The 25,113-nt window shown below is 42.9% G+C and overlaps 1 protein-coding gene across 1 annotated transcript in view; it reads left to right on the top strand.

Annotated features, from left to right (window-relative positions):
* Positions 1–5,394: 5,394 nt before the first annotated feature.
* The window catches only part of LOC307028144 (uncharacterized protein), a 207,705-nt gene continuing 187,986 nt past the window's right edge, over positions 5,395–25,113 (top strand). The window contains exon 1 of the mRNA XM_079662949.1: positions 5,395–6,423. Coding sequence (XP_079519075.1) covers positions 5,398–6,423 — 1,026 coding nt within the window. The 5' untranslated portion in view covers positions 5,395–5,397. The remainder of the gene's footprint in view (positions 6,424–25,113) is intronic.

Genomic DNA, 25,113 nt, shown 5'->3' with positions numbered 1-25,113 from the left:
GGTTGCAAACTGTCTATTTGTTCCATCACCTGCCAGATCTCTCTGCAGCATACACATTCATCTGCAGTGGGCATGCTTTCACAGCATTGACATGTACACCTGAATATTGTACATAACATTAAAAAAAACAATATCAGCCGGACGTGTGAGGAACAGATGACAAATTAAGATCGACATTTAGTGCAGGTCAAATTTAAATAAAACTGAATTTACCATTCAGTATTGCCGACTCGAGTCTCGCCGGCTGCGGAATCCGCTTCTCTTTCACAAGTTTCTGCCTCGTTGTTCGATTGCCGGGCAGGAGGCTCGTACTGATAAGGCAAGATGCCTTGAAGTGAAAGGCTAGCTGGTTCACTCTCTACTTCTGTAACTGAATCCAGATAACCCACCGAATCTGAGCTTGAATGATCGCTGTCGCTGTCTGAAGTTGTCGCGTTGCTTGCCATTTGGACTGATTTTATCAAATGGCAATATTTGCCACGTGTGACGTCACCGCTCGTTCGGGAGTGATCGGGGGCGTACTCGGCAAACTTCGGAACCAACATCGGTTTTTAATCGGTTATGTCATTTAATTATGACCAAACTTTAAACATTTGTATTTATTTTTATTCTGGTGATATCTAAACTACATGTTAAAAAACACCTGTGTTAGATGCATTACATGGCCTTTAAGATGATCGATGGCTACTGCCATATTTGCAAAATTTGCCTCTGAACCTATACAAGTGCATGTTTCAGGCTTTTGAATTAACAACAGGAGGGTACACAGACATAAGACCAGCTGTTAAATAAAGCTATTCTGACCTTAGCTGTCATGTGGGCATATTAATGCTGCCCATTATGGACACAAGCAATTTTCACCCATTTATTAATTATATGTTATACATGTGATAACACCAATGTGTTTCGTATCCCCTAAACCTCCAGGGGTGTAAACAGTTTAATACTGGCAACTTCTAATTGTGGGAAATACGAAAACGTCAATTCCCAGTAGAGACGTGCCATAGAACATGTTGCGAAACACACAATAGCCAGCATGTGTAGTTCTGGGGACGGGGTGGGGGAGGGGGGATGGGATGGACCCGTCCGAGTCCAGTTTTGGATAGTCTGCCGTGGTTCCATTCCATTTCAAAGACCTGTTTGACGCTCGGCATAACCTTGTCGCACTGCCACTCCAACATTCAATCACAGGGCTTGAGGACTAATCACGGGATTTGTAAAGCAAGGTGGATGTTGTAGTCCCAAACGATAGCTGGGGATTCTGGGTACTGTAGTGTCTTCGGAAACTCTGTAGTGTCTAAACTCCGAAAAAACAATTTGTTTCTCCGAATCGAAGGTTACAAACACAAAAGCATTGTACACAATTTAAACCAATCAATGTTGTGTAATTAACCAGGATAAACTGATGTTTTTTAGTGGATGAGTAATGCAGATATCACTGTGTAATCATTTGACAGTGAGGGGAATACTCCTGGTTTTATTAAGAAAACTTTGAGACCGGAAATACTGTTTTCACCCGTGAGGGTTGATGCTAACTTTACATGGAAGCTACCGCATATACACGTTCTCCTGGCGAGACCTCAAATCATCATCGCTAGAAATCTAATAAAAAAGCATTTGAATGGCCAAAGTATTCCACAATTTAGGATTTTCCAGAGAGGGTTATTTGTGAATAAACGACCCTCCCTTACAGAGCGGCTCACTGCTGGCAGAGCTCTCACTACAGTAGGTGGATCCCATAAAAAATGTGTTTACAGCTAGTTTGTAATGTAGCTAGTAGAATGCCCCAGTTCAGCTGGTAAACAGCCATATTTGTTCCCATGTAATTCATGCTACACAGAAGTGTTAATGTTTAAACTCTAAAAGTACCTTTGTTTGTTTTTGTTGTTCCTAGTCAGAATCATCAGAATTCAGTGGCGAGCCGTGACTTTTATACCTAGGCCCTCTGACCCCCCCCCCCCCCCCCCCCCCCCCCTCAAAACAGTGCCCCGGGGTGCAAAACGCATCAATGACAGCGACCCTCTACCACACAAAACAACACCATTTATCTAAACACCTATCATGACAGGGCACCCACAGCCAAGCAATAATTACAAATGAATTAAGTCGGCACGGCGGCCCACATCACTTAAACACAAGTCCATCCTCCTGTTCTTTTGAATGAAGCACTTGATGGCGGGGTCATGCAGATCCTTTGCCCCTCCAATTTATCATTGTAACTCAATCTTGAAAATGACTCGGTTAATAATTTCGCAACAATGTCATCACTATCACTAAAGTGAGCCATCATGAACGAATTTATGCTAATCATATATCTATCGATCATAAATCTATCGATTAGATTTATGATTCGAAAATTATAAAGGTAGGGTAGACATGTGGACAAAACGTGCATTTATCTAACACAGTGATGCAAAGTCGTCGCTTTTCGGCGCCTCCCGCTTTTTTAACGCTGATTTGGGTGACTTGTGTAATTCGTGGAGAACCGAAGAGTTTTCGTTTTGGGGGGGGGGGTCCGTCCGTCCGTCCGACTGACGAACGGACAACTTCTCACTTCAAAAAAGAAGAAGAAATCTAGATCGCAAAATAATTAAACAAGCGAGTGCCTGTTTTTCCTGGCCAAGGACAGGTTCATTGAACACAACACGAGCGTAAGTGTCTTCACCATAGATCTTCACGTGGTTATGTCTCGTCTGAAAGGATTAACGGAGAGCACCGGAACGCCGCTCCAGCTCTTCAAATATTGCAGTACCCATAAGGAGCCGTACACATGCCGGCACAGTGGCGATCTGTTGTTATTAGCATCTGGCTAGCTAGCTATACTAACGAATTTAAAGAGCTTTTCTACAACCAGGTGGAAGAGAGCTCTCTCCTGAGAGGCTCAAATAACCTCAGCTCAGTGAGGTTAAGGCACACCTTAATATGATCATTATAGTTATTAATGAGACATTAGAGACTAAATTATTAACAGGTATAAAATACTATATGACAGTAACAAAAAAAATGTGTTCAAAATAACAAGAATAGAGTTTGAAAGGGGAGTGATTTGTAAAATATCCAAAAAGAAAAATCTGCTTACAGTTCTGTTTCATATGGGTGTTGAAAGATGTATCCATAGATCTCCTCATGTTGCTCTCAAAGTGCACCAGATTCATGCTTTTAACTTCAATATTTAAAAAAAAAATCATCCCGGGGGAGCATGCCCCTTAAATCATGTTCACATGGATAGGATACTAAATACATTTGCACACATCTTGTGTCCATATCTCTCTGTTTTGGTGGTCATGCCACAACCGTGCACGTGAATAAATGCATGCATGCGTCAAACATGAGTCATGGTGAGATATCTGGATTAAGAGGTTGCTTTTTCTTTGCACAGCATGAAAGAAAGTCCAAATGAATGGGCTGTGATTTTAGTTTTTTTAAGCAGAGGTTGAGTGCAATAATTTGTACGGCCCTCAGAGGATGTTGAACAAATTGAAAGGAAAAAGGTTCCCCACCCCTGCTGTAAATAATAATAAAAACCCTTGATTTATAACTTAAAGAGCAACTTCCAGGTTAAAGACACCTGTGAATAAATGTGTAGGAAAATCAGATTAGATTTTCCCAAAAATATACAGAAATATACACTACAGTGACATCTGGCGTCGTTTTTGTAAGAAATGTTCACTTCCGCATAAAAAAGCCTCGGCACGTGACCTCCCGCGTGTGATGTAACACGGGGGACACAAGGGGGAGAGCGGCCGGTGTAACGTATTAATAAACATGGATCCCAATGCTAGTTTCGACGCAGAAGACACAGAAGAAGTTGAACATGAATATTCGAATGCATATGACGGACCACAACCTTATAATTATGAGCCTGCTAGGCGTCCAAGAGACCAGGAGCAGCCAAGGATTAGAAGAAATAACGGCCATCGGAGAGAAATTGAGCTGTGGTGTGAGGAGAACCAGTGGAGAACTGGGCAGCTATCTTGGTGAGTGACCGGCGTTAGAGTATGTGCTGCAGGGAGGTGGATGCACAACGCACCGAACGCTAGCTCCGGTCCTTTTTACTGTGGACTCGATGTCCTGACAGGCTGGTATTTGTGCAACCTGCACAAACACAATACTGCACCATGATTACAAATGGTGAAATACAATGTAAAACCACCGAAAAATACCAGCTCACTAAAACACAACCACTCAACTCAACGCAACTATTAACTATACCCGCGGTCAGAGAGCGGAGATGTTTCCCCTTTGTTTTGTAATATGACGCGTTTGACGTATGACCTTAAAAAAAAGCAGTTTTTAAGAGCAGAGCTCAAAATTGCTTCTTTCCCTCTGAATTCCTGCCCTTATGTCTCGTAAAACATATCAAATCCTACACTCACTTTTTTAATTGTAATTTTCAAGCAAGTTTAAGCATAAATGTAGAAAAAAAAAAACCCTGCAAGATGCTCTTTAACATCTCTGTCTCCTATTGATCTGAGTAAATTATAAAGAACAGCCAGTTAATTGAAGGATTATAGCACAGGCCATTGTCAGATGGTATATTACGCTGTTTTTTTTCTGCTTCGAATAGTTCTCTCTTTTTTCACCATACCTGTGTTTGCATCACTGCTAACAGGTTCTTTTTCCACAGACCTTATTTCGAGCTATTTTCCAAAATTCTATGGAGAAATCCCATTGCTTTTTTGTCGAGAGAACCCATGCGCAGCTTACTTCCGGGTTTTAGGATGCGTCACTGCACCACTTGCATAGGGTCCTTCTCAGGTCGATTATTTTCATTTCCTCGCTCCTCGGTCCTCGGTATCACCGGAAGTTGATTTGTCTGCGCCATCTTGAGTACCGTCTGTTAGAATATGACATAGATATATGTATATTGTATATGACTTATATTATTACTGTGCACCACATTGTCTTTGTAAGTAGCTGCGACTACTAACTTGTGTTCATTGGTTAGCTGCTGTACCACATGATTGATGATGTCACTACCTAGGGTATAAGACCGTTGGAAGTCACGCCCCTTCTCTGTCTGTCCTCAAGCCTCTTGAGATGTGTGCCTAAAATAAATAACGCCGTGATGAATGGCTAAACTTGAACGACTGAGATTATTCACCTTTCTGCTGCAGGAGACAAAAGGTTTAAATCTAAATCTGCTAACAGGTTATGGGCCCAGATAACGACGAATGATTCTCAAGTTCGGGAGTACGCGCTAAGAGTGCTAGTTAGCAGCCGCGTGTTAAAGCTAAGTTTAGCAGGGAAGCTAAAGCTAAGCTAACAGGGCGCTAAGCTGAGCTACCGGGAGCGACAACACAGAAAGACATGGCAAACTCCCACAGAAGTAAATGGCCCTCGTTCAACGGGAACGCAGAGGAATACGAGCTCTGGGAGGAAAGGATACTGTGCTGTATGCATGGAGTAGGATTGAAAGAAACGATCCTACGAGCACCTACGGGAGACCGGACCGCGGAGGAGCGGATCGCGGACGAGAAGCTGAACGAGGACGCATATTGTGCGTTGGCTCCACTTCTCGATAATACTAGTCTTGGACTTATATTCAGAGACACTAAGGACCAAGGCCGAGAAAGTCTCAAAGTTTTGAGAGAACACTTTATCGCTAGAGGCAGACCACGGATTGTAACTCTGTACACGACGTTAACCGCGCTGAAGAAGACGGTCAACGAGACGATGACGAAGTATATTATCGGAGCGGAACAGATCATCACGGCACTCAGGAACGCTGGCGAAGCACCGAGTGAAGGATTGATGATGGCGATGGTAATGCGTGGTTTACCAGAGAAATACAAGCCGTTCACATTACTTGTGACACACGGAGATACGGAGCTGACGTTGGGACAGTTCAAGGCGAAGCTAAGGAACTTTGAGGCCGCAGAAGACACAGATTCAGCCTCGGACGTGATGGACGAACGAGTGCTGAAGGCCCAGGCGACGCCGGGGAAAAAGCTTGCCAAACGTTTCCCCCGAGCCGAGGAAGGTGAGCGCAACGGGCTGGTGTGTTGGCGATGCGGAGAGACGGGCCACCGGAAAGACGAATGCACCAAGAGAGCGTGGTGCAGTCATTGCAAGAGCAATGGGCACACGGACAACGCGTGCACAAAGAAGAATCGTCAACAAGATGGCGCCTGGAGGGCACACGCACAAGATGGCGGCGGACATCGGACCGGTGGTGGACATGCTGCGGGACGAGACGACTGCACCTTCAAGGTGCAAACAGGAGGTGCCAGCCTACTGGGACAGCAGATGCGGACCCACCAGAAGGGATTGCTTGTCGACACGGGAGCGTCGTCGCACATAATCAACGACGAGAGAAAGTTCCGGCGTTTCGACACCAACTTCAAGCCGGAGACCCACTCCATGGAGTTAGCTGACGGGAGGCGTACTTTCGGAGTGGCACGAGCCAGAGGAGAAGCACAGGTGTGTTTGGTTGACAGCGAGGGACGACGGCGTAATGTGACCTTAAAGAACGCATTATACATCCCATCGTACCCCCAGGAACTTTTCTCCGTGAAGTCTGCAACCACCAACGGTGCTAAGGTATTCTTTAAAGAGGGTAATGATGTACTAGTATCACCTAATGGTTTGAGGTTTAATATTTATGTCCATAAGAGGATGTACTATTTACCAACCGAGTGTGATGATGATATGTGTCATGTCAGCCATGATATTCAAACATAGCATGAGATCATGGGGCACTGCAATTACGAAGACGTTTTAAAGTTGCAGGAGGTTACCGAAGGCATGCATATCAAGGGTACTAAGTGTAAACCTGCTAAAGAATGTACAGTATGTATTGAGGGGAAGTTTACACAAACAAGGAACAGGGATCCGACAGACAAGGTTAAATCACCACTTGAGCTGGTGAATACGGATCTAGTTGGTCCAATGAACAATGTGTCCATTGATGGCTTTAAGTATTTACAGTCATTCACTGATGTGTACTGAGGGGCAGTGTTCGTTTACTTCCTGAAAGCAAAGAGCGATACACCTCAAGCCACTGAGAATTATCTGGCTGATGTGGCTCCCTATGGGACGGTAAAATGCATCAGGTCGGATAATGGAACTGAGTTCACCAGTAAGCAGTTCAAAACGCTACTGAGGAAGAACAAGATAAGGCACGAGACGTCTTGTCCCTATTCACCTCACCAGAACGGTACTGCTGAAAGGGAAGGGCGCACTCTCTTTGAGATGGCCAGGTGTATGCTCATTGACAGTGAGCTACCTAAGAGTCCCTGGCATTATGCTATCCAAGAAGCAGCGCATACGAGGAACCGGTGTTTTAATAAGCACACGGGCACTACACCATACTCAGCACTGTCCGGGAAAAAGTGCAATTTGGCTAGCATGCAAAAATTTGGTGCAGTGTGCTATGCGTACCAGCAGGACAGGGGGAAGCTAGATTCTAGGTGTGAAAAGGGGCGTTTTGTCGGGCATGACAAGGGCAGTCCCGCCTACCTAATCTACTACCCCGACAGGGAGAGAGTGCAGAAACACAGGTTGGTGAAGTTTGTCACTAAGACAACTTGTGAGAGTGAGACTCAGACACAGCTGTTAGAGCTGGACCTGGAGAGAGACTCTGAGGGAGAGGTAGAGACCACACAGCCTGGTGTTGTACTGACTGACGGTCCACAGTCTGCACGAGAGGATGATGGCGAGGAGCACTCTAGGGTGACGCCAAATGCCTCAGACAGTGTGAGATATCCCAGGAGGGAGCGTAAAGCCCCGGGGTACCTTAAAGACTATGCTCAGGGAGAGACTGAGGAGGACGACAGTACACTCATCAGTGTAGACTATTGCTACAAAGCAATTTGTGGTGTACCTCTGACTTTTAAAGAGGCCATGACATCCACTGAATCTGGAAAATGGGGTAAAGCGATGGATGAGGAAATCAAGTCCCTTGAGGACAACCATACGTTTACCCTGACTGAATTGCCAGAAGGCAGGAAAGCAGTGGGAGGTAGATGGGTCTACTCAATTAAAGGGGACATTGACGGAAACGACAAACACAAGGCTAGGTTTGTAGCAAAAGGCTATAGTCAGCGGGCAGGAATAGATTATGGTGAAACGTTTTCACCAACAGCTAACCTGACTAGCATACGGGTGCTAATGCAGAAGGCAGCCCAAGAGGATTTGATCTTGCATCAAATGGATGTAAAAACCGCTTATCTCCATGCTCCCATCGATCGGGATATTTACATGGAACAACCTGAGGGGTATGTAAAGGAGGGAGAAAAGCTTGTCTGTAAGCTGGAGAAGTCGATTTATGGCTTAAAGCAATCTGGGCGTAACTGGAACGAGATGTTGCACAAATGCTTAACGGATGACTATTTCACCCAGAACCAGGCAGGCCATTGCATTTATGCAAAAGAATCTAAAGAAGCAAAAGTAATTATTGCTATCTGGGTTGATGACCTTATCATCGCAGCAAGCAACATCGAGTGTCTAGAGAAAGTAAAAAGCATGCTTTCTAACAAATTCAAGATGAAGGATTTGGGGAGGGTAAAGCACTTTTTGGGGATGGATTTCAACCAGTCGAATGACTGCGTTACAGTATCGCAAAGTAAATATGTTTCAAAGATACTGGAACGTTTTGATATGAGCGAGTGTAGGGTGAGAGAGACACCTTGTGATCAAAAGTTGGACTACACCGAAGACGCGCCCAAGATGGCAGATGTGACGATGTACAGAGAGGCTGTCGGCAGCCTTATCTACCTAAAATAAATAACGCCGTGATGAATGGCTAAACTTGAACGACTGAGATTATTCACCTTTCTGCTGCAGGAGACAAAAGGTTTAAGTTTAAATTTGCTAACACCGTCCCATGGCGCTTATTTCTGCTGGAGGACCGAGGATCGATGAGCGATAATGGAGGGGCGATAATGGAGGAATCACCAGACCATCCTCCGATGAAATCCACAGATACTCGCCCTGCCCCCTTACTGTGCATCGCCCACTGATTGGACGATGCAGTGCATGGCATGCACTGCATGCACTGATCTGATGCTTCTTGACATGAGAGCAGTTTCCCAGCGGAGTGAAGAAAATACATGAAACTCACGAGAGTCGCTCCTCAGTCTATACTGTGTTTTGTTTCAATTCATGTATCATTTAGTTACAAATATGTGATATATCTGAACAACAAAGTGGTCAAATTTATTTTTATTGGAAACATTTTCATGATTGCCTTTTTCGTTTATACATTTTAAGAATGGCGTTTATCTTTTTTGAGAATGAGTTCTTATTTTATTTAATGTATTTGGGTCTACAACAGATGATGATACAAATGTTTGTGTCAGTAAATGTGTACTAACAGAGGCGGGGGTGTTTGTGAAAATAACGGGGACAGAGCTGGCTGCTGTCAGACGAACAGCTGTGCGGCGTCATCACAAACGGACGTCGCTTCACGTGACCCTCCGGAAGAAAGGACGTCCCATTGCTCTTAAAACTAATTTCCTTGCTTCTCGTGGTTTCCTTGCGTCTCTCCATGCTTTCCTGGTGGGAGGGACTAAACGCAGGGAAACGACGCAAGTGAGGGACGCAAGGATTCCATTTAATCGACCTGAGAAGAACCCCTAGACTTCACAGCTGGTGGAACTTGTTATAAAGTCCGCGAAAATAAAGCCCACCCATTTAGAGGGAAGATATGATTGGTCAATTGTACTGTCAGTTGACATTACTCTCTCATTGAGTTACTATAGCGGGCCCATGTGAATGTACAGAGGGAGAAACAAGCTCTCCTCTCTTCACAGTAACTCGCAGAGACGGCTAAAGGAGCTTCTTTCATTTAACCCTTCACATTGAAACAGAAACGGAACAGGCAGATTCAAAGGATTTATTTCTTTGGAAATGTTATTTTAAATACAATTAAATAAAGTTATTTTGGTAAAACTAATGAAAAATACACAGCGGCGTGCGTTGACGCTTGGCGGTGGGCGTATCTGAAGCTTGGGGATTTTTTGCGAGCAACGCGACCAACAACCAATCACATGAATCTCTTGGCCCCGACATACAAAGCAATAGCAATGTTAAAACGAAGTAAACTGGATATAAAATCCCCAAACAGGTGAAAACCTACCAGTTTCACCCACTGTCTCTGCCACCTCTCTCCATGCCTGGCTCCTCCAGTTTGTATCCCGGTAGGTGAACAGAGACTGATCATACAGCACCGGGTGATTCACTACCGCTATAATGAATTTTTCCTCCATTTTTTGGAATATGAGGAAATGACCTGCGTAGTCTCTCCCAGCATACACGCGGTTTGATTGGCTAGCGCTTGTACTGGCAGATTTGCATAAACGGTATTTCATCGGCTGACGCTTCTGCCGAGGCGCCAAAAGTTGAACATTGCTGAACTTTTGAAGCGAGCAACGCCAGCAACGCGTCGCTTCCCAAAATGCAGTTCGGCAAAAAGTGACGTCACCCCATTCAAAGTGAATGGTGAAGCGTCAACGCACGCCGCTGTGTGGACGGGCCGTTAGGCCCTCAGAGAGGGCCCTGACGGCTCGCTACTGTCAGAATTAGAAATACTTTAATAATTCCCAGGTGGAAATTGTTATTTCGTGACAGTTGTTCCATTTTAGAATGAGTAAAATAGAATAAAATATATTATTTTAAAAAAGAAGAAAAAGTTAGAAATTCAACAAAGAGAAAATAAAATTAAAATAATTTGAAATAAATGAATGTGCCGGCATATTGACTGGTGTGATTTAATTGTTCATATCCAAACCAGCCAATCAGAATAAAGAGGCTCCTGCCTGAACATGCTTAATAAAAAGGCAGGTTTTCCTATCAATAGAATCTCTGAGCAGAGGACACACTTTTGATCCAAAATATCTTGGTTTCTTATTTTCTAAGGTCATACTGTTCTAAAGTCTTACATACTACACAAGTAAAAAACATCTTATTGATATTTATTTGTTCGCTTTTATTTTTTCATCATGTCGTAAAGAAAGTAATCAGGTTACATTACTTTTGCATGGTGATACCAAGATTAGGTTAGTGATTTACAGGTAAATGCTGTAACGGAATACATTTTTAAAGTAAGCCAACAACATCTGAATCGTTTAGTACTGTTGCATTTTGAAGCATATAAACACCCCCATTTCTCTATGCAAATAATGTCTTTCTGTGAACGTACTGTACAAGCATGCACACACAAAAGAGTTGGCCGACTGTCAGAGTGAGGAAGGTGTGAGTGTCTCTCAGCTCTGTGTGCTCACATTTCTCACCACAGAACAAATTGTGCTCTGGACCTTTGGTGGAAATGTGAAGAGGAATCCTTGGACCTCCACCCAATATGTGTGCCAGAAACCTTTGAATCCCAAATTCACCCTTGTAGTGCTTTACTCAATGTGACTTTGAGTTGAGTGCATTCATTTGGATCTTTTGTTTCATGCTGTTTCTTGCACTGTGAACACTGGACACTGATGCTGCCAGAGTGTTCACAACACTTGGAGTTGTTAAATGAGCAATATTGTAATTATGAACCATGCCTCTGAATCACAATCTTGTTTTGCCTACAGCATAACGTCTGATTTATTGTTTGTCTTTCAGTTTGGTGCTCAACATTGTTTTGACTTGCCTGATGTAATGATGATGATATGAGAAAGTAGTCAGTCAAATAATAACTAGGGACCAAAAATGCAATTTGCAGCCTTGATTCCAGTCCCATTATCTTCCCAGGTGTTTCTCTCTTTTTTTTTTACCTCAAATAAAAAAAATTAAAAAATGAAAGTGATGCATGCATGGATATTTTGCACCTGCCCATCTTCAGCTTGCTGCAGTTGAAGGTATTTGAGCAGATGATCAGCATACACTCTGCATAAACAGATGAATACACATCTGATGATCCCTCTCAGAGGTTCCTGCACCGTTCTAGGCAGTAGCACAAAGAAAAAATATATTCCGTCTATTTTCCTTTCAAAGATATATCATCAGTCACCTATTTTATATATATACCAAAACTAAACGGATAACTTTTAGATTTGGTCAATATCCACATGTAACATAATCCTGCTAATAATACATTTTTGAGAAATGTAACAAAATCTCATTACCTTTTTTTAATGTAACTGTAAGGGAATACAGAACCTTTTTTTTTGTCCTGATTATGTAATCCCGATACATGTAATCCATTGCTCTCAAAGATGTACTGTTTTAATGTCTCGATGTGCCACTTCCTGACATCACACTCACCATATTTCCTTTGATTAATTTCAGATGGATCTTTGATTATGAGTGATGCCTATTACTATGTGGCCAAAATGGAAAAACATCTTCATTAATGCTAAAACTATTTTGGAAATGCTTTTGTTAAATTGTTAAGTGGTAATTACTTATTATGTGATTACACAATGAAAGTTTTTATGACCCCTTTGCAACCCCTTTGACTTAATTTGTGCTGCTGGGCTGCTGATTGAAAAGGATTGCTCCTTCAAATCAAACCAACTCCCTGTATGAGGTTATTTATAAAAAGAACTGCCAGGCTGCAGATGACACACACTGAGAGGCAGAGTGAGGGGGCTGGGAGAGAGAAGGGACCCCTAACCCTGCTTCTGAGGATCTATACCATTTCCTGTTGTGATTCCAAAGAGCAAACTGTCTTACAGCTGCAATTCTGCAACTTCTCTGACATGAAACAACCTGTCACTAACTAAGTGATCAGTCTGTGGTCCTGTATGGTCATGTTTAAATCCCCTGTTTGCATCAAGCTAGCTAGCTAGAATGTTGCAACGATATGGGGCATATACCATGGTGAAGTGATGTGAAACAGGCCATGTGAGGTAAGAATATATCTTTCACATAGATCACTGTCATTGTTGTTTTCTTATTGCAGATTTCAACATGTGTTTTACCAAGAGTGTGTCCCGAAGCTTAAAAATAGAATTTACGTTAAAGGTCATTTCTACTGATCATATTTCCATTGTTGAGGTCTACTAAAATAGATTTACATTTTGCAATTTTCCAAAATCACATTAGTTTCTCACACAGCATCTCTGTAAGTGTAAAGTATGTGTATTCACCAGTAGGCTATTTATTCTCTGTACTAAACGGCTTGTTGGAGCTCCTGCCCTTCCCCTCCCTGTGAGCCCAGTGTGCTCTGATTGGTCGGCTTGTTGCGAGGCTCGTTGCTGCGAGGAGCGGACAGGTTTCCGGGTAGGCGATACAGCGAAACTCATCCTGAGCACACACAAACACTCACAGCCGAAGTAAAAACAATAAGTGTGGCTTGATATTGAGTAAGAAAAAGGTTGATAAACGCTGTGAGAATGGGTCTGCGGAGAGCATTTCTCCGCGATCCCAACTCGTCTAGCGTTCAGGGAGCTCTATGCAAGTCAATGGGACTCCCTGTTAGTTAGCCACGGGATCCTGGTGTGTGAGGTGCTCCGCGGATTGGTCCATTTGGGCCAATCCGGTCATTTGTTGTTGATTTGGGTGTTCACACGTCACAGAACCCAGGAAGCAAACAATTTAAAAAGAGAAATCTCCAACGAGGCGTTCTGGGGCAGCATAGGCAGGTCTTTTCTGTGTTAGAGTTTTACTCGCTACAGGGTGTACTTTGAGGGTTTGTGACTCTGCAGACCGTTTACATGCAGAAAAAGCTACATAACACACAAGGGGACGGGTGATAACCGGAAAAGCAAGACATGGGACCTTTAAGTTAAATGGCAGGAACACTGATGGACATTTTACCAGCCGAGAAAGAGAGCAGCACAACTTAAGCCCCTTTCACACATTCACTGCAGCCCTTACAAAGTAAAACAGTAAAACGCTCTGAAGCTGAAGGGAGCTGCGGAGTTGGTGATAATTCTCTGTGGTTCAGACATTACCTGGTTGAGCTGTATGGAGGAGGATTAGGGCAACATGAGAACAAATGTAGGGATGTGACCAAAATAATTTTGAGGAAAAAAACAATAATATATTTTTTCTGAACATCTCAGAACTTTAATTCCGAATTCTGACTTTTTGCAAAACAATCCTGAGAATAAAGTCAGAACTACATTTTTAAACTTTTGGTCTCATCCAATAAAGGTTTTCTCACGTGGCCATAATCCTGTTCCGTATTTATGTAAAAAAATAAATAGCCACATAATTCAGAACAATCATCGAACAGACTCCTGAATACACTCTACATAATGGTTCCAAATGGCCTTCATTAGTAGAGGAACTAAGACCCCTTAAGGTTAAGGTACCCCTACCTGAGGTAGAACAAAGCACAACCATGTTTTTTCCTTACTTTATTATGTCTAGTTTTTTAAATGGATGTTTGTATAAAATAATTTGACTGCAAGATTATTATTTTCTGGACAATGTTTGGAACCTTCCCATGACCAAGAAAAAGTGTAGGCCCTTCTCAAGGGGGCCATGTTGTTATCACATGTATTTCTGGAAAGGATGATCAGTCCCCAATTTGGACCAGATGTTCACAGAAAGGCATTGCATACAATAAAAGAAAACATTCTACAATTTGTTGTGATATATACATTTATCACACATAACTCCAAAAGGTATTGTAAGAGCCATATGCAAGGTCTCAGTGTTTGTTATTTATTAGATGGTATTCTTCATGTATTATAGTTTACTTTGGAATGCCTACAGCCACAACAGGTATGTCCTATTTTCTGTCATTTTTAAAGTAAGGAGTCTAATCACCCATAAATGTAATGTATTTGTACCAGAGACTATTGTCTTTTAATAAAATATAGGTTCTCACTTCACCCTCTGCTGTCACCAGCTTCAAGGAGCTAACCAGTGCAGCCAAAACGAGCAGCAGAATGTGAACACGTGTGAAGGGAAGGACACAAACTGGATAAAGAGATCAAAATATATAACACTCACTACTTCTTATGCGCTCATGGTCTGGGGCATTTAAGGTAAACAATGGACGTCTTGATGACATTACCATGGTTGATGCTGTGAAAAGTGAAGAAAACAAACATCCGGTGTGAAGAGGAAGGGTCATTTACACAAAGACGCTAACAAAGATGTCCAACTGGAGAGAAAGAAAAGGTTTGTGATTTTCTGTCCCCCATGCTGACCCCAAAAACAAATCAAGGAACGTGAAGAGACTCAGCTGTTTATGACCAAGTCACAAGTCTGCTCCATCAGCCCTGTGTAGTTCAATCATGTTTTCTCCTGGATGCTTAACCCAATTCTTGCGTAAACCAATGGGGCTATTTCCAGTAGTAACAGTTGTGTGCTCCATAACATAACCCTAACCTTCACATGTGTGAAAGGGAAAGGAAAGATAAAGATAAACATTTTCTACATATATTGTCAGGAGTTCATCGGAGAAACAGTTTTTGTTATTTTGTTCCCTTTAACTGTCCAAAACGTCCCGCTGGAGCCCGATTTGCACATACATTACCTGTTAAATGTCTTTGTGTGCCGCTTAACCGTGCATATTCATCCTGCTGCTCCTTCAGAATAGTTTTTTTGCTTCACTCTAGGCAAATGAGCAGAGCTTCAATGTACGCATACGTCTCAAGAGGAGATGTCGCTCCCCCAGAGCTCTAACATCTGCCTTTTCCTTCAAGCCATTCAAAAAAGGAATATCCTTCCTGTCAGAAACTCGCAGTGATTACTTGTTAATATATGGACTTTTGATCAACCAACCAACAATTTGACATTTTGACGACCGTTTTCTCTTGCTTTGCATATACACATATGCATTGCAATATTTTGATACAAAAGGGATGATTATCTTTTTGTGGTATATATACTCCTACTTGATATAGGGACTTTAAAGGCAGGATTAACACTCAGCAGTCACCCGGCAGATCCAGGTGACTGATAGTGGAGAACCTGAGGGAGACATGACGGGATCTCCTTGAGACCTGAATGGTTGAGAGAAAGAGAGAGATCTGAATTACATTTCCATTTAATTCCCTCCTCGGTCTCAGGTGAGAAAAAACATTATTTTTTACAGATGGGCTCAACGTGAAGATGGTGCTGAGTGTGTGATGCTGAACAGTGAGCAGAAGAGGAGCCTTTGTGTGTGTGTGTCTGTGTGTGTGTGTACAGTATGTGCATCTGGTAGTATTTAGCTAAATCTGTTACAAAGCCTTTTGTTCTTTTTTTAGATGAATAGGTTAGTGTTCTAGGTTCCCGATACAAATACATTTAAAATTAAGCTGAAAGATATTAAAACCCTCTGAAGCTCAGGTGAACTGCTTTTGTAGTAGTCTTAAGGGTCATAAAAAGAAAAATACTAAGTACGTCAAAATAATATATCGAACTACTGTACACTACTATGACAAATATTTTTTCTTCTATCCCACCAGACACTGAAATTAGCTGACAGGTTGTTTTTCTCTCACAGAATTGAAAACAATTTGGCCTTCATAATCATGGAGAGACAAACTGTGCTTCAGAAACATTTTGATTTCACCCATTTCATTAAACAAAAACAAAAAAACAAGAAGAAAAAAAGCTCTTTCCATGTCTGTTACGATGTGAGGTGCAGGTGAAAGAACGATACGTGGAGAGAGGGTTTTCTTGCAAAAAATAAACAGGCGTTTTATTCTTAGCCTTCCACATTATTCCACAGAAACACAAACTGCATGTCTGGTGCTGCATTCACCAGCAAGGAACAAACACAAAATGCCCCCTTCCCCTCTCTTCCCAACAACATTTATAGGAGACTGCCCACCTTCCCACTCCAACCTGGCCAATCAGGTCATGGTTCTGAAAGCGGTGTGAAGGGTTAAATACAAACTTAAACACTGTTGTCTACATTTAATAAAACCCTAACGGCTTAAGTAAATTCATTATTGCATCCACATACATATTATACCTTCAAAAACAACAAGGTCTGCTTAAAACGGATAGTTTTTAACCTAATTGACACTCATAAAATCACACATTTCCTGACCAATCGCGTCCAAGACTCCCGCCTACTCATACGCCAAACAGAGTACTTTGGAGGCGTGCTCCCCCTTTGAGCACTGGGACAAGATGGCCTCCAGGTCTGAACAAAGGAAATGGTGATTACTTGGTGCTTGTGTATTTTACAGACTGACAAATTAATTTAGATGCATTTTATTAGTTTGTCTATGTAAACTGTTTTTATAACTTTAACTGAACTAAAGACAACTCTGAAAAAACATGTACTACCTTTCTTAACAAACAAATAGTTAAGACCAACATGTTAGTGAGGGAGTGTGTGCGCTTCCTCACATTTCACACCTCCTCCCCCTCTGGCTTGCACAGGTCAGGCAAACGAGAAAGATAGTCAGCTATAAGATTATTCTTACCGGGACAATACTGTATGGTGAACTGGTATGGCTGGAGGGCTAGGCACCAACGTAGAATCCTTGCATTCTGATGCTGTTTAGATTGCATCCACTTCAAAGGTCTGTGGTCTGTCTGCAACACAAACTCTCTTCCAAGAAGTTAATACTTCAATGAATCTATTGCCCACTTTATAGCCAGTCCCTCTTTTTCCCGGTCAAACAGTTTCTTACTCAAGAACACTATAGGCTTCTCTTCGCCAGGCTCTCCTTGGGCTAGCACTGCTCCTAGTCCAACACCAGAGGCATCAACTTGCACAAGAAATTGTTTTGTGAAGTCCGGGCTCTGCAACACAGGAGCTTGACAGATCTGCCTCTTTAATGCCTGGAAGGCATTTTCACACTCATCATTCCACACAACTTTAGTGGGAGATTTTTTTGTTAGATCAGTAAGTGGGGCAGCTAATGTAGCAAAGTGGGGAACACACCTTCTGTACCACCCCACCAGGTCTAAAAAGGACCTCACTTGCTTCTTTGTCTGGGGTCTGGGTATTACCTGTATGGCCTTTACCTTCTCCACCTGTGGTCGTATTTGCCCACGTCCAACCAGGTATCCAAGGTATTTCACCTCCTCTTGAGCCCAGGAACACTTGTTGGCATTCAGGGTTAGCCCGGCTTCCTGTATCTTGCCCAACACAGCTTTAAGATGCTGCAGATGTTCTTCCCAGGATTCACTGTAGATTACCACATCATCTAGGTAGGCTGCTGCAAACCTGGTGCAATCATTAAGAACAATGTCCATTAATCTTTGAAAGGTTGCAGGCGCTCCATGAAGACCAAAGGGTAGTACAGTGTAATGAAACAAACCCATTCCTGGAATCTGAAAAGCTGTATACTCTTTGCAGGCTGGCTCAAGAGGCACTTGCCAGTAACCTTTACAGAGGTCTAAAGCTGTGATGTACTTGGCTTTCCCCAACTTCTCCAGTAGCTCGTCAATACGCGGCATAGGGTATGAATCAAAACAGGAAATGCTGTTCAGCTTCCTCATGTCCGAGCAGAATCGCGGTTCAGTGGTGTTTTTCTTAGGAACAAGCACTATAGGATTTGACCACTCACTTCTAGATGGTTCAATGACTCCCATGTCCAACATCAACTCCACCTCCTTCCTCAGTGGTTCCATCATTCTTTCAGGAATTCTGTAAGGCCTCAGGCGAACAGGTTTAGGGTCCTTCAGTATAATGTTATGCTTTATCACATTAGTGCGTCCAGGTTTTTCTGAGAACAATGCTGGGAAAGATTGTTTAAGCTCACCCAGTTGATGCCCCTGATCCAAACTCAGATGCTCCGGAGGAGCCTGGGGTTTACACTTCTCTCTGTGCGGCACCATGTCAGCCTCCTCTGTTTCCAACGCATCCTCTTCTTCCAGCTGGACATCTTGGATCATCAGAACATGTTCTCCACCTGCCTTCTGGTTTTTCCTGTCATGATATTCTTTTAAAAGGTTTACATGCAACAACTGTTTGCACTTTCTTTTATCAGGACAGAGAATTTCATAGGTCACAGGGCCTGCCTTTCGGGTTACTGTATAAGGGCCTTGCCACTTGGCTAGTAACTTACTTGGCCCTGTAGGGAGCAGTATCAAGACTTTCTGGCCAGCTTTCAGCTCTCTTTCACAAGCACGTTTGTCGTACCACACCTTCTGCTTATGTTGAGCTTCATGCATGTGTTCTTTGACCGTTTCTCTGTAACTGTCCAGTTTGTCTCTCATCTGCAGAATGTAAGAGATGATGTTGTTGGTTGTAGTTGCCACTGCCTCACCAGCCACCCAGTTCTCCTTCAGCACATCCAAAGGGCCTCTGACCTGTCTGCCATATAACAACTCAAAAGGGGAGAAACCAGTTGAAGCCTGTGGCACTTCTCTGTATGCAAACAAAAGGAACGGCAACCATTTATCCCAATCTTTGCCAGTATCATCAATACATTTTCTCAACATTTGTTTCAGTGTACCATTAAAACGTTCTACCAGACCATCAGTTTCAGGGTGGTATGGAGTCGTTCTGATCCCTTTAACCCCAAGTTGCGAGTACAGTGACTTCATCAGATGGGACATAAAGTTTGTACCTTGATCTGTTAAGATCTCTTTAGGGATGCCAACTCTAGAGAATAGCTCTACTAAACACCGCACTATATGTTTGACCTGAATGGAACGCAATGGATAGACATCTGGATATCTGGTGGCGTAGTCACAAATAACCAGGGCAAACCTGTGACCCTTGCTACTTTTTGGCAGAGGACCAATTATATCCATGGCTATTCTTTCATAAGGTACACTCATTATTGGTAATGGTTGTAGAGGGGCCCTGTTTGAAAGTTTGGTAGGAGCTACAACCTGACACTCATGGCACGTTTTACAGTAATCAATTACCTCTTTGTATAATCCTGGCCAATAGAAACGCTGAGCTATGCGGTCATACGTTTTTGCCTGCCCCAGATGCCCAGCCCATGGCACAGTATGACCCACCTGCAGGATTACTTGGCGAAACTCTTTAGGAATGACTAGCCTAGGTTTCTCTATGTCTGCCAAATACAAAAGGTTGTCTTTTATGATGAAGGGATCCCCAATTAGATTTTTCAGCCCCCCTGTGTTTGCATCTTCCTCGCCATCTACTTTGCATGCTTTTGAAAATAGAGGTTTTAGAGATGGGTCATTCTCCTGACTCTCTCTGAAGTTATCAGGGATTTGCCATTGAGGCTCTATGGGGGGGAGTTACAGGGAGATTAAGCCCAGGGCATTTAGCCTTATCGTGATTTCTGTTTTTCTCTTGACGGCGCTGTCGCCTTGTTTTCTTAAGCTTATCACCCCCTTCACACAAACTATCATCTGCATCTGGTAAAGGTTCTAACCCCTTAGTCATAGAGCGCGTAGCTACATAGGAGTATGCTAGTGAGTTTTGCTGTACCAAGTAGTCTAAGATTGGCAAATCATCTCCAAGGATCACGTCATAAGCTAGGTGCTCTAGCACACCAACAGTTAGCATAAAGGCTTGCCCTTCAACCTCAATGATAACATCTGCAGTTGGGTACTCTTTTTTACAACCATGAACACATGTGATATTTACCCTGCCATCAAAATCAGTTATTGCATTGCTAAGTACCCTGGACTTCACCAAGGTTTGTGAACTACCAGTGTCAGCTAGGGCTTTCACTGCTTGACCATTTACAGTGACCTCTACTACATGTCTTTGTGGAACAATTCCACTATCGGTAACGTTAGCAGGGTCAACACTTTCTGGACGAGGTACCGAACACATCTGAACCAACTTAGACTTTCTTAATGGACACAATGAAGCCTTGTGACCAGGTTGCTGACAGTAATAACATATAAAGTTCCTTTTTATGTTTGGATATGCAGGTTTCTTACCAACCCCAGTGTCCATGCTCTCAACAGCTGGCCAAGTGTGAGGTTTGCCCTCCCCATACCTTGGCTTCCCAACAGTCACTCTTTTCTTTGAAGGTTCCCTGTGGGCCGCTGCATACCGTTCTGCTAGATCTGCCGCTTCTTCCCCAGTCTGGGGATTGTGCTCCTTGACCCAGGTGCGGACGTCTGGTTGAAGCACACGGAGGTACTGCTCCAAAACAATAGTCTCTCCAATCTCCTCCTTAGTACGGCTGTTCGGTCTCATCCATCTTTTGTAATGCCCCTTAATATGGTTGTAGGTTTCTCTTACAGTCTCTCCCACTGGCAAAATGGTGCTCCGGAACCGCCGTCTGTAAGTCTCTTCAGTCACATTAAACTTCATTAACACTGCTGCTTTAACTGCTTCATATGACTCTGACTGTTCCTCATCCATTCCAGCATAGGCCTCAAGAGCTCATCCTGTCAACAAGGTTACTACTCTGGCTGCCCACTCAAATGGCGGCCACCCCCATGTTCTGGCCATCCGTTCAAACCGAACAAAAAAACGTTCTGGGTCTTCACCTTCTTTGAAGTCAGGTATCCTCGGCTCACTTACATAGGGCCTTGCTGTCCGGATTGGTGGATCAATATTCTGCAGAGGCTGGACAGGCCAATCGGATAAGGAGACAGGCCTGCTAGTTTGAAGTGGATTGAATTTTCCATGTGGCTCAGCTTTTAGCAGGTGTGTTGAGGTTTCATTTTGTAGCCTTGGATTATCAGCACGCGTTGCATAGGGATACTGTTGAACAGGGTCATAGTATACTTCTGAGTCCTGCCTTGACTTTGAAACCATGTCACTTCTTAATTGTTTAATCTGTTCAAAAAGTATTGCCTCAGTCTGCTTAGACCTGTGCACAAACTCTCTAATTTCTTCCACAAAGCTTACTGTAGAGAGTTCCTCACCCCCAGTATGGGCTGTAAACACTTTGGGGCGAACCACCAGCTCTTCCTCATCTTCTTCACTTTCAGCTGCCACGGCTCCCTCAAGTGGCGATTCTTCTTCCATTGTCCCTCGTCTTTTTTCTTCCTCCATGTCTGGCAAGGCTGTGGCCCTTGCCTGACGACCTCTTCCACGTCCACCTCTCATTTAGTCACTCTGTCCTCAAAGACTCCTCACAGGCGTTTAAATATCCCACCACTGCCACCAATTGTTACGATATGAGGTGCAGGTGAAAGAACGATACATGGAGAGAGGGTTTTCTTGCAAAAAATAAACAGGCGTTTTATTCTTAGCCTTCCACATTATTCCACAGAAACACAAACTGCATGTCTGGTGCTGCATTCACCAGCAAGGAACAAACACAAAATGCCCCCTTCCCCTCTCTTCCCAACAACATTTATAGGAGACTGCCCGCCTTCCCACTCCAACCTGGCCAATCAGGTCATGGTTCTGAAAGCGGTGTGAAGGGTTAAATACAAACTTAAACACTGTTGTCTACATTTAATAAAACCCTAACGGCTTAAGTAAATTCATTATTGCATCCACATACATATTATACCTTCAAAAACAACAAGGTCTGCTTAAAACGGATAGTTTTTAACCTAATTGACACTCATAAAATCACACATTTCCTGACCAATCGCGTCCAAGACTCCCGCCTACTCATACGCCAAACAGAGTACTTTGGAGGCGTGCTCCCCCTTTGAGCACTGGGACAAGATGGCCTCCAGGTCTGAACAAAGGAAATGGTGATTACTTGGTGCTTGTGTATTTTACAGACTGACAAATTAATTTAGATGCATTTTATTAGTTTGTCTATGTAAACTGTTTTTATAACTTTAACTGAACTAAAGACAACTCTGAAAAAACATGTACTACCTTTCTTAACAAACAAATAGTTAAGACCAACATGTTAGTGAGGGAGTGTGTGCGCTTCCTCACAATGTCACTGCACTTCTGCTCCAGACACACACAGGGCTCCCTGTCTTCCTTATTTTTGACATGGATAACAGGTTTGTGAGTTGTGACACACAGTTCTCGTACAACTGTTCAGCTTCCCCTTTGGCTTTCTGTGCATTGTGTCGACTTCGTCTAAAATACTGAAAGAGGAAAGAAAATTAAACTATGGGTGGCTCTTCTGCATTTGTCTGATCAATCCAAGGTCCTGTAACCTGATTTAATGTTATAGTTGCAAGTCAGTCGTAGAAACATGCATGTAATAATTGGAGAATAAACATTATATGTTACCTCACTTTTGTAGAGAGGTAGTAAAAGTGCTCATATCGTGTACTTAAATAACAGGAGAATTACCAGAGTGTAGGAATACTCTGTTACAAGTAAAATACCTGCAATCAAAATGTTACTCAAGTAAATGTAGAAAAGTATTATCATCAAAATATAGTAAAAGCAGCGTCAGTAAAAGTAGCCCTTGTGCAGATTGTTCCATTTCAGAATAATATACAGTATATGATGTGTTTTATAATGATTGATCACTCAAGTGTTCTCAAAGCTGGTAAAGGTGCAGCTAGTTTAAATGACTTTGTATACTGCAGGGTAACTTGTGAATTTACTCCAGGTGTACTACTGTACAAGAACCTCAGATGTGAAAATTATACTTAAGTACAGTACTTGGGTAAAAGTAATTAGTTACTTTCCACCTCTGCCTTTGTATTACTCCTACCAAATAAATCCCTTGTTTTACAACATATTTGTGCCTTTATCTTGCACTCATCTATCTTCCTCCCTGTCTGAACTATAAACAGAGGCAGATGACTGGTTAAACTAATATTAGTCCCAGTTTCCATTTTTAGCCTCAGTGTGAACAGGACCGAGGTCAGGCAGCCCTCCTCACACCAGTGTCCCCAGCAAAAATAACTCCATTAACTGCTTCCCATGCACCATCGTCTCCGCTTCCTGTTGTCTCCCCACGCCTCCAAACACACACTCAGTCTCTCTTACACACACCCACACACACACACACACACACACACACACACACACACACACACACACACACACACACACACACACACACACACACACACACACACACACACACACACACACACACACACACACACACACACACACACACACACACACACACACACACACACACACACACACACACACACACACACACATCCTGTCATGACAAGGCTGAAATTAAAACAGGCTGTTAGTTTGGACCCCTCCACTGCTGACAGTGAGATACTGGCATTTTCTCAGCAGACAGGCAGTGGTGGTTTGGACTGATGGAATACAACTTGGCAATTTTGTGAGTGTGTTTTTTCACTTGCAACAATAACACTGATGAAGACAGAATGACTTTAAAGGCAGCTCTGGCTGCAGCTTCTGCTTCACTAGCTTTAAATCTAAATAAAACAGATACATTCTGCCAGGTTATTAAACCCTGATTGTTTTATCCACTATTGCACCCTTTAAATCACACCCTGGAGGCAGAAGAGCCTTCAGCCACTCTGCACCCCGTCTCAGGAACTCTCTCCCACAAGACATCCGCAATATGGACTAACTCTCAACCTTCAAATCCAGCCTGAAAACACACCTTTTTAAACTGGCATATTCAATATCTTAATAATTTTTCTAAACTGATTGTTGTTTTTAAGTCTTTGTTTTTAAGTCTTGTATTACTGTGTGATCTTCTTTGTTGCTTGTTTTTAATTATGCTCTGTAAGGTGTCCTTGAGAGCTTTGAAAGGCGCCCATAAATAAAATGCATTATTATTATTATTATTTGAAGCTACCGGAAGCAAATAAAACAAAGGCTATAATTTAATTGAGTTTTAGTGAGATAGAGTGTGTGTGTGTGTGTGTGTGTGTGTGTGTGTGTGTGTGTGTGTGTGTGTGTGTGTGTGTGTGTGTGTGTGTGTGTGTGTGTGTGTGTGTGTGTGTGTGTGTGTGTGTGTGTGTGTGTGTGTGTGTGTGTGTGTGTGTGTGTGTGCGTGTGTGCTTGTCAGTTGGGGTTCCCAGGAGTTCTTGTTAGCATTATAACTGGACTAAAGTGGTGCTCAACGTGTTCCCTCCGCAGACCTTTACTGTAATATAGCAGAAAAACCAAGCAAAAACAATTTGCTGATACATGGAAGTGATGTAATCAAAGATTATTTGTGCCTTGTAGGTTGCCATTTTATCAGGGTGTGTGTACGTCTCTGTGTGAGTGACCAACTGGCTAGCTAAGCGCTGTCACAATCCACAGTCCGTGGCCAAAACGTGACACCCCCCCTCCAACTCCCCCCTTGGGTTTAGGATGTTTGCTTTCAGCCAGTGTACAGGTTTACACTTCATAAGAGATATGGTTCATGTTCATAGTTCACCATTTTGAAGTTTGAAGTATTTTTCTTTTTTAACTCGTTGGTTTCAAAGCTTTTTTTCAAAACCCATGCATATAAATACTAGGCAGATATATGTGATATTTGCCCACAGAACAGTGTCCACGTGCGGAGAAGCATCGTGGTGAAT

Source organism: Notothenia rossii (genome assembly GCF_949606895.1).
Source record: "Notothenia rossii genome assembly, chromosome: 2".
In the NCBI taxonomy this organism is placed as follows: Eukaryota; Metazoa; Chordata; class Actinopteri; order Perciformes; family Nototheniidae; genus Notothenia; species Notothenia rossii.
Note: the sequence above shows the minus strand (reverse complement) of the source record. Positions and strands in the feature narration are given on the sequence as shown.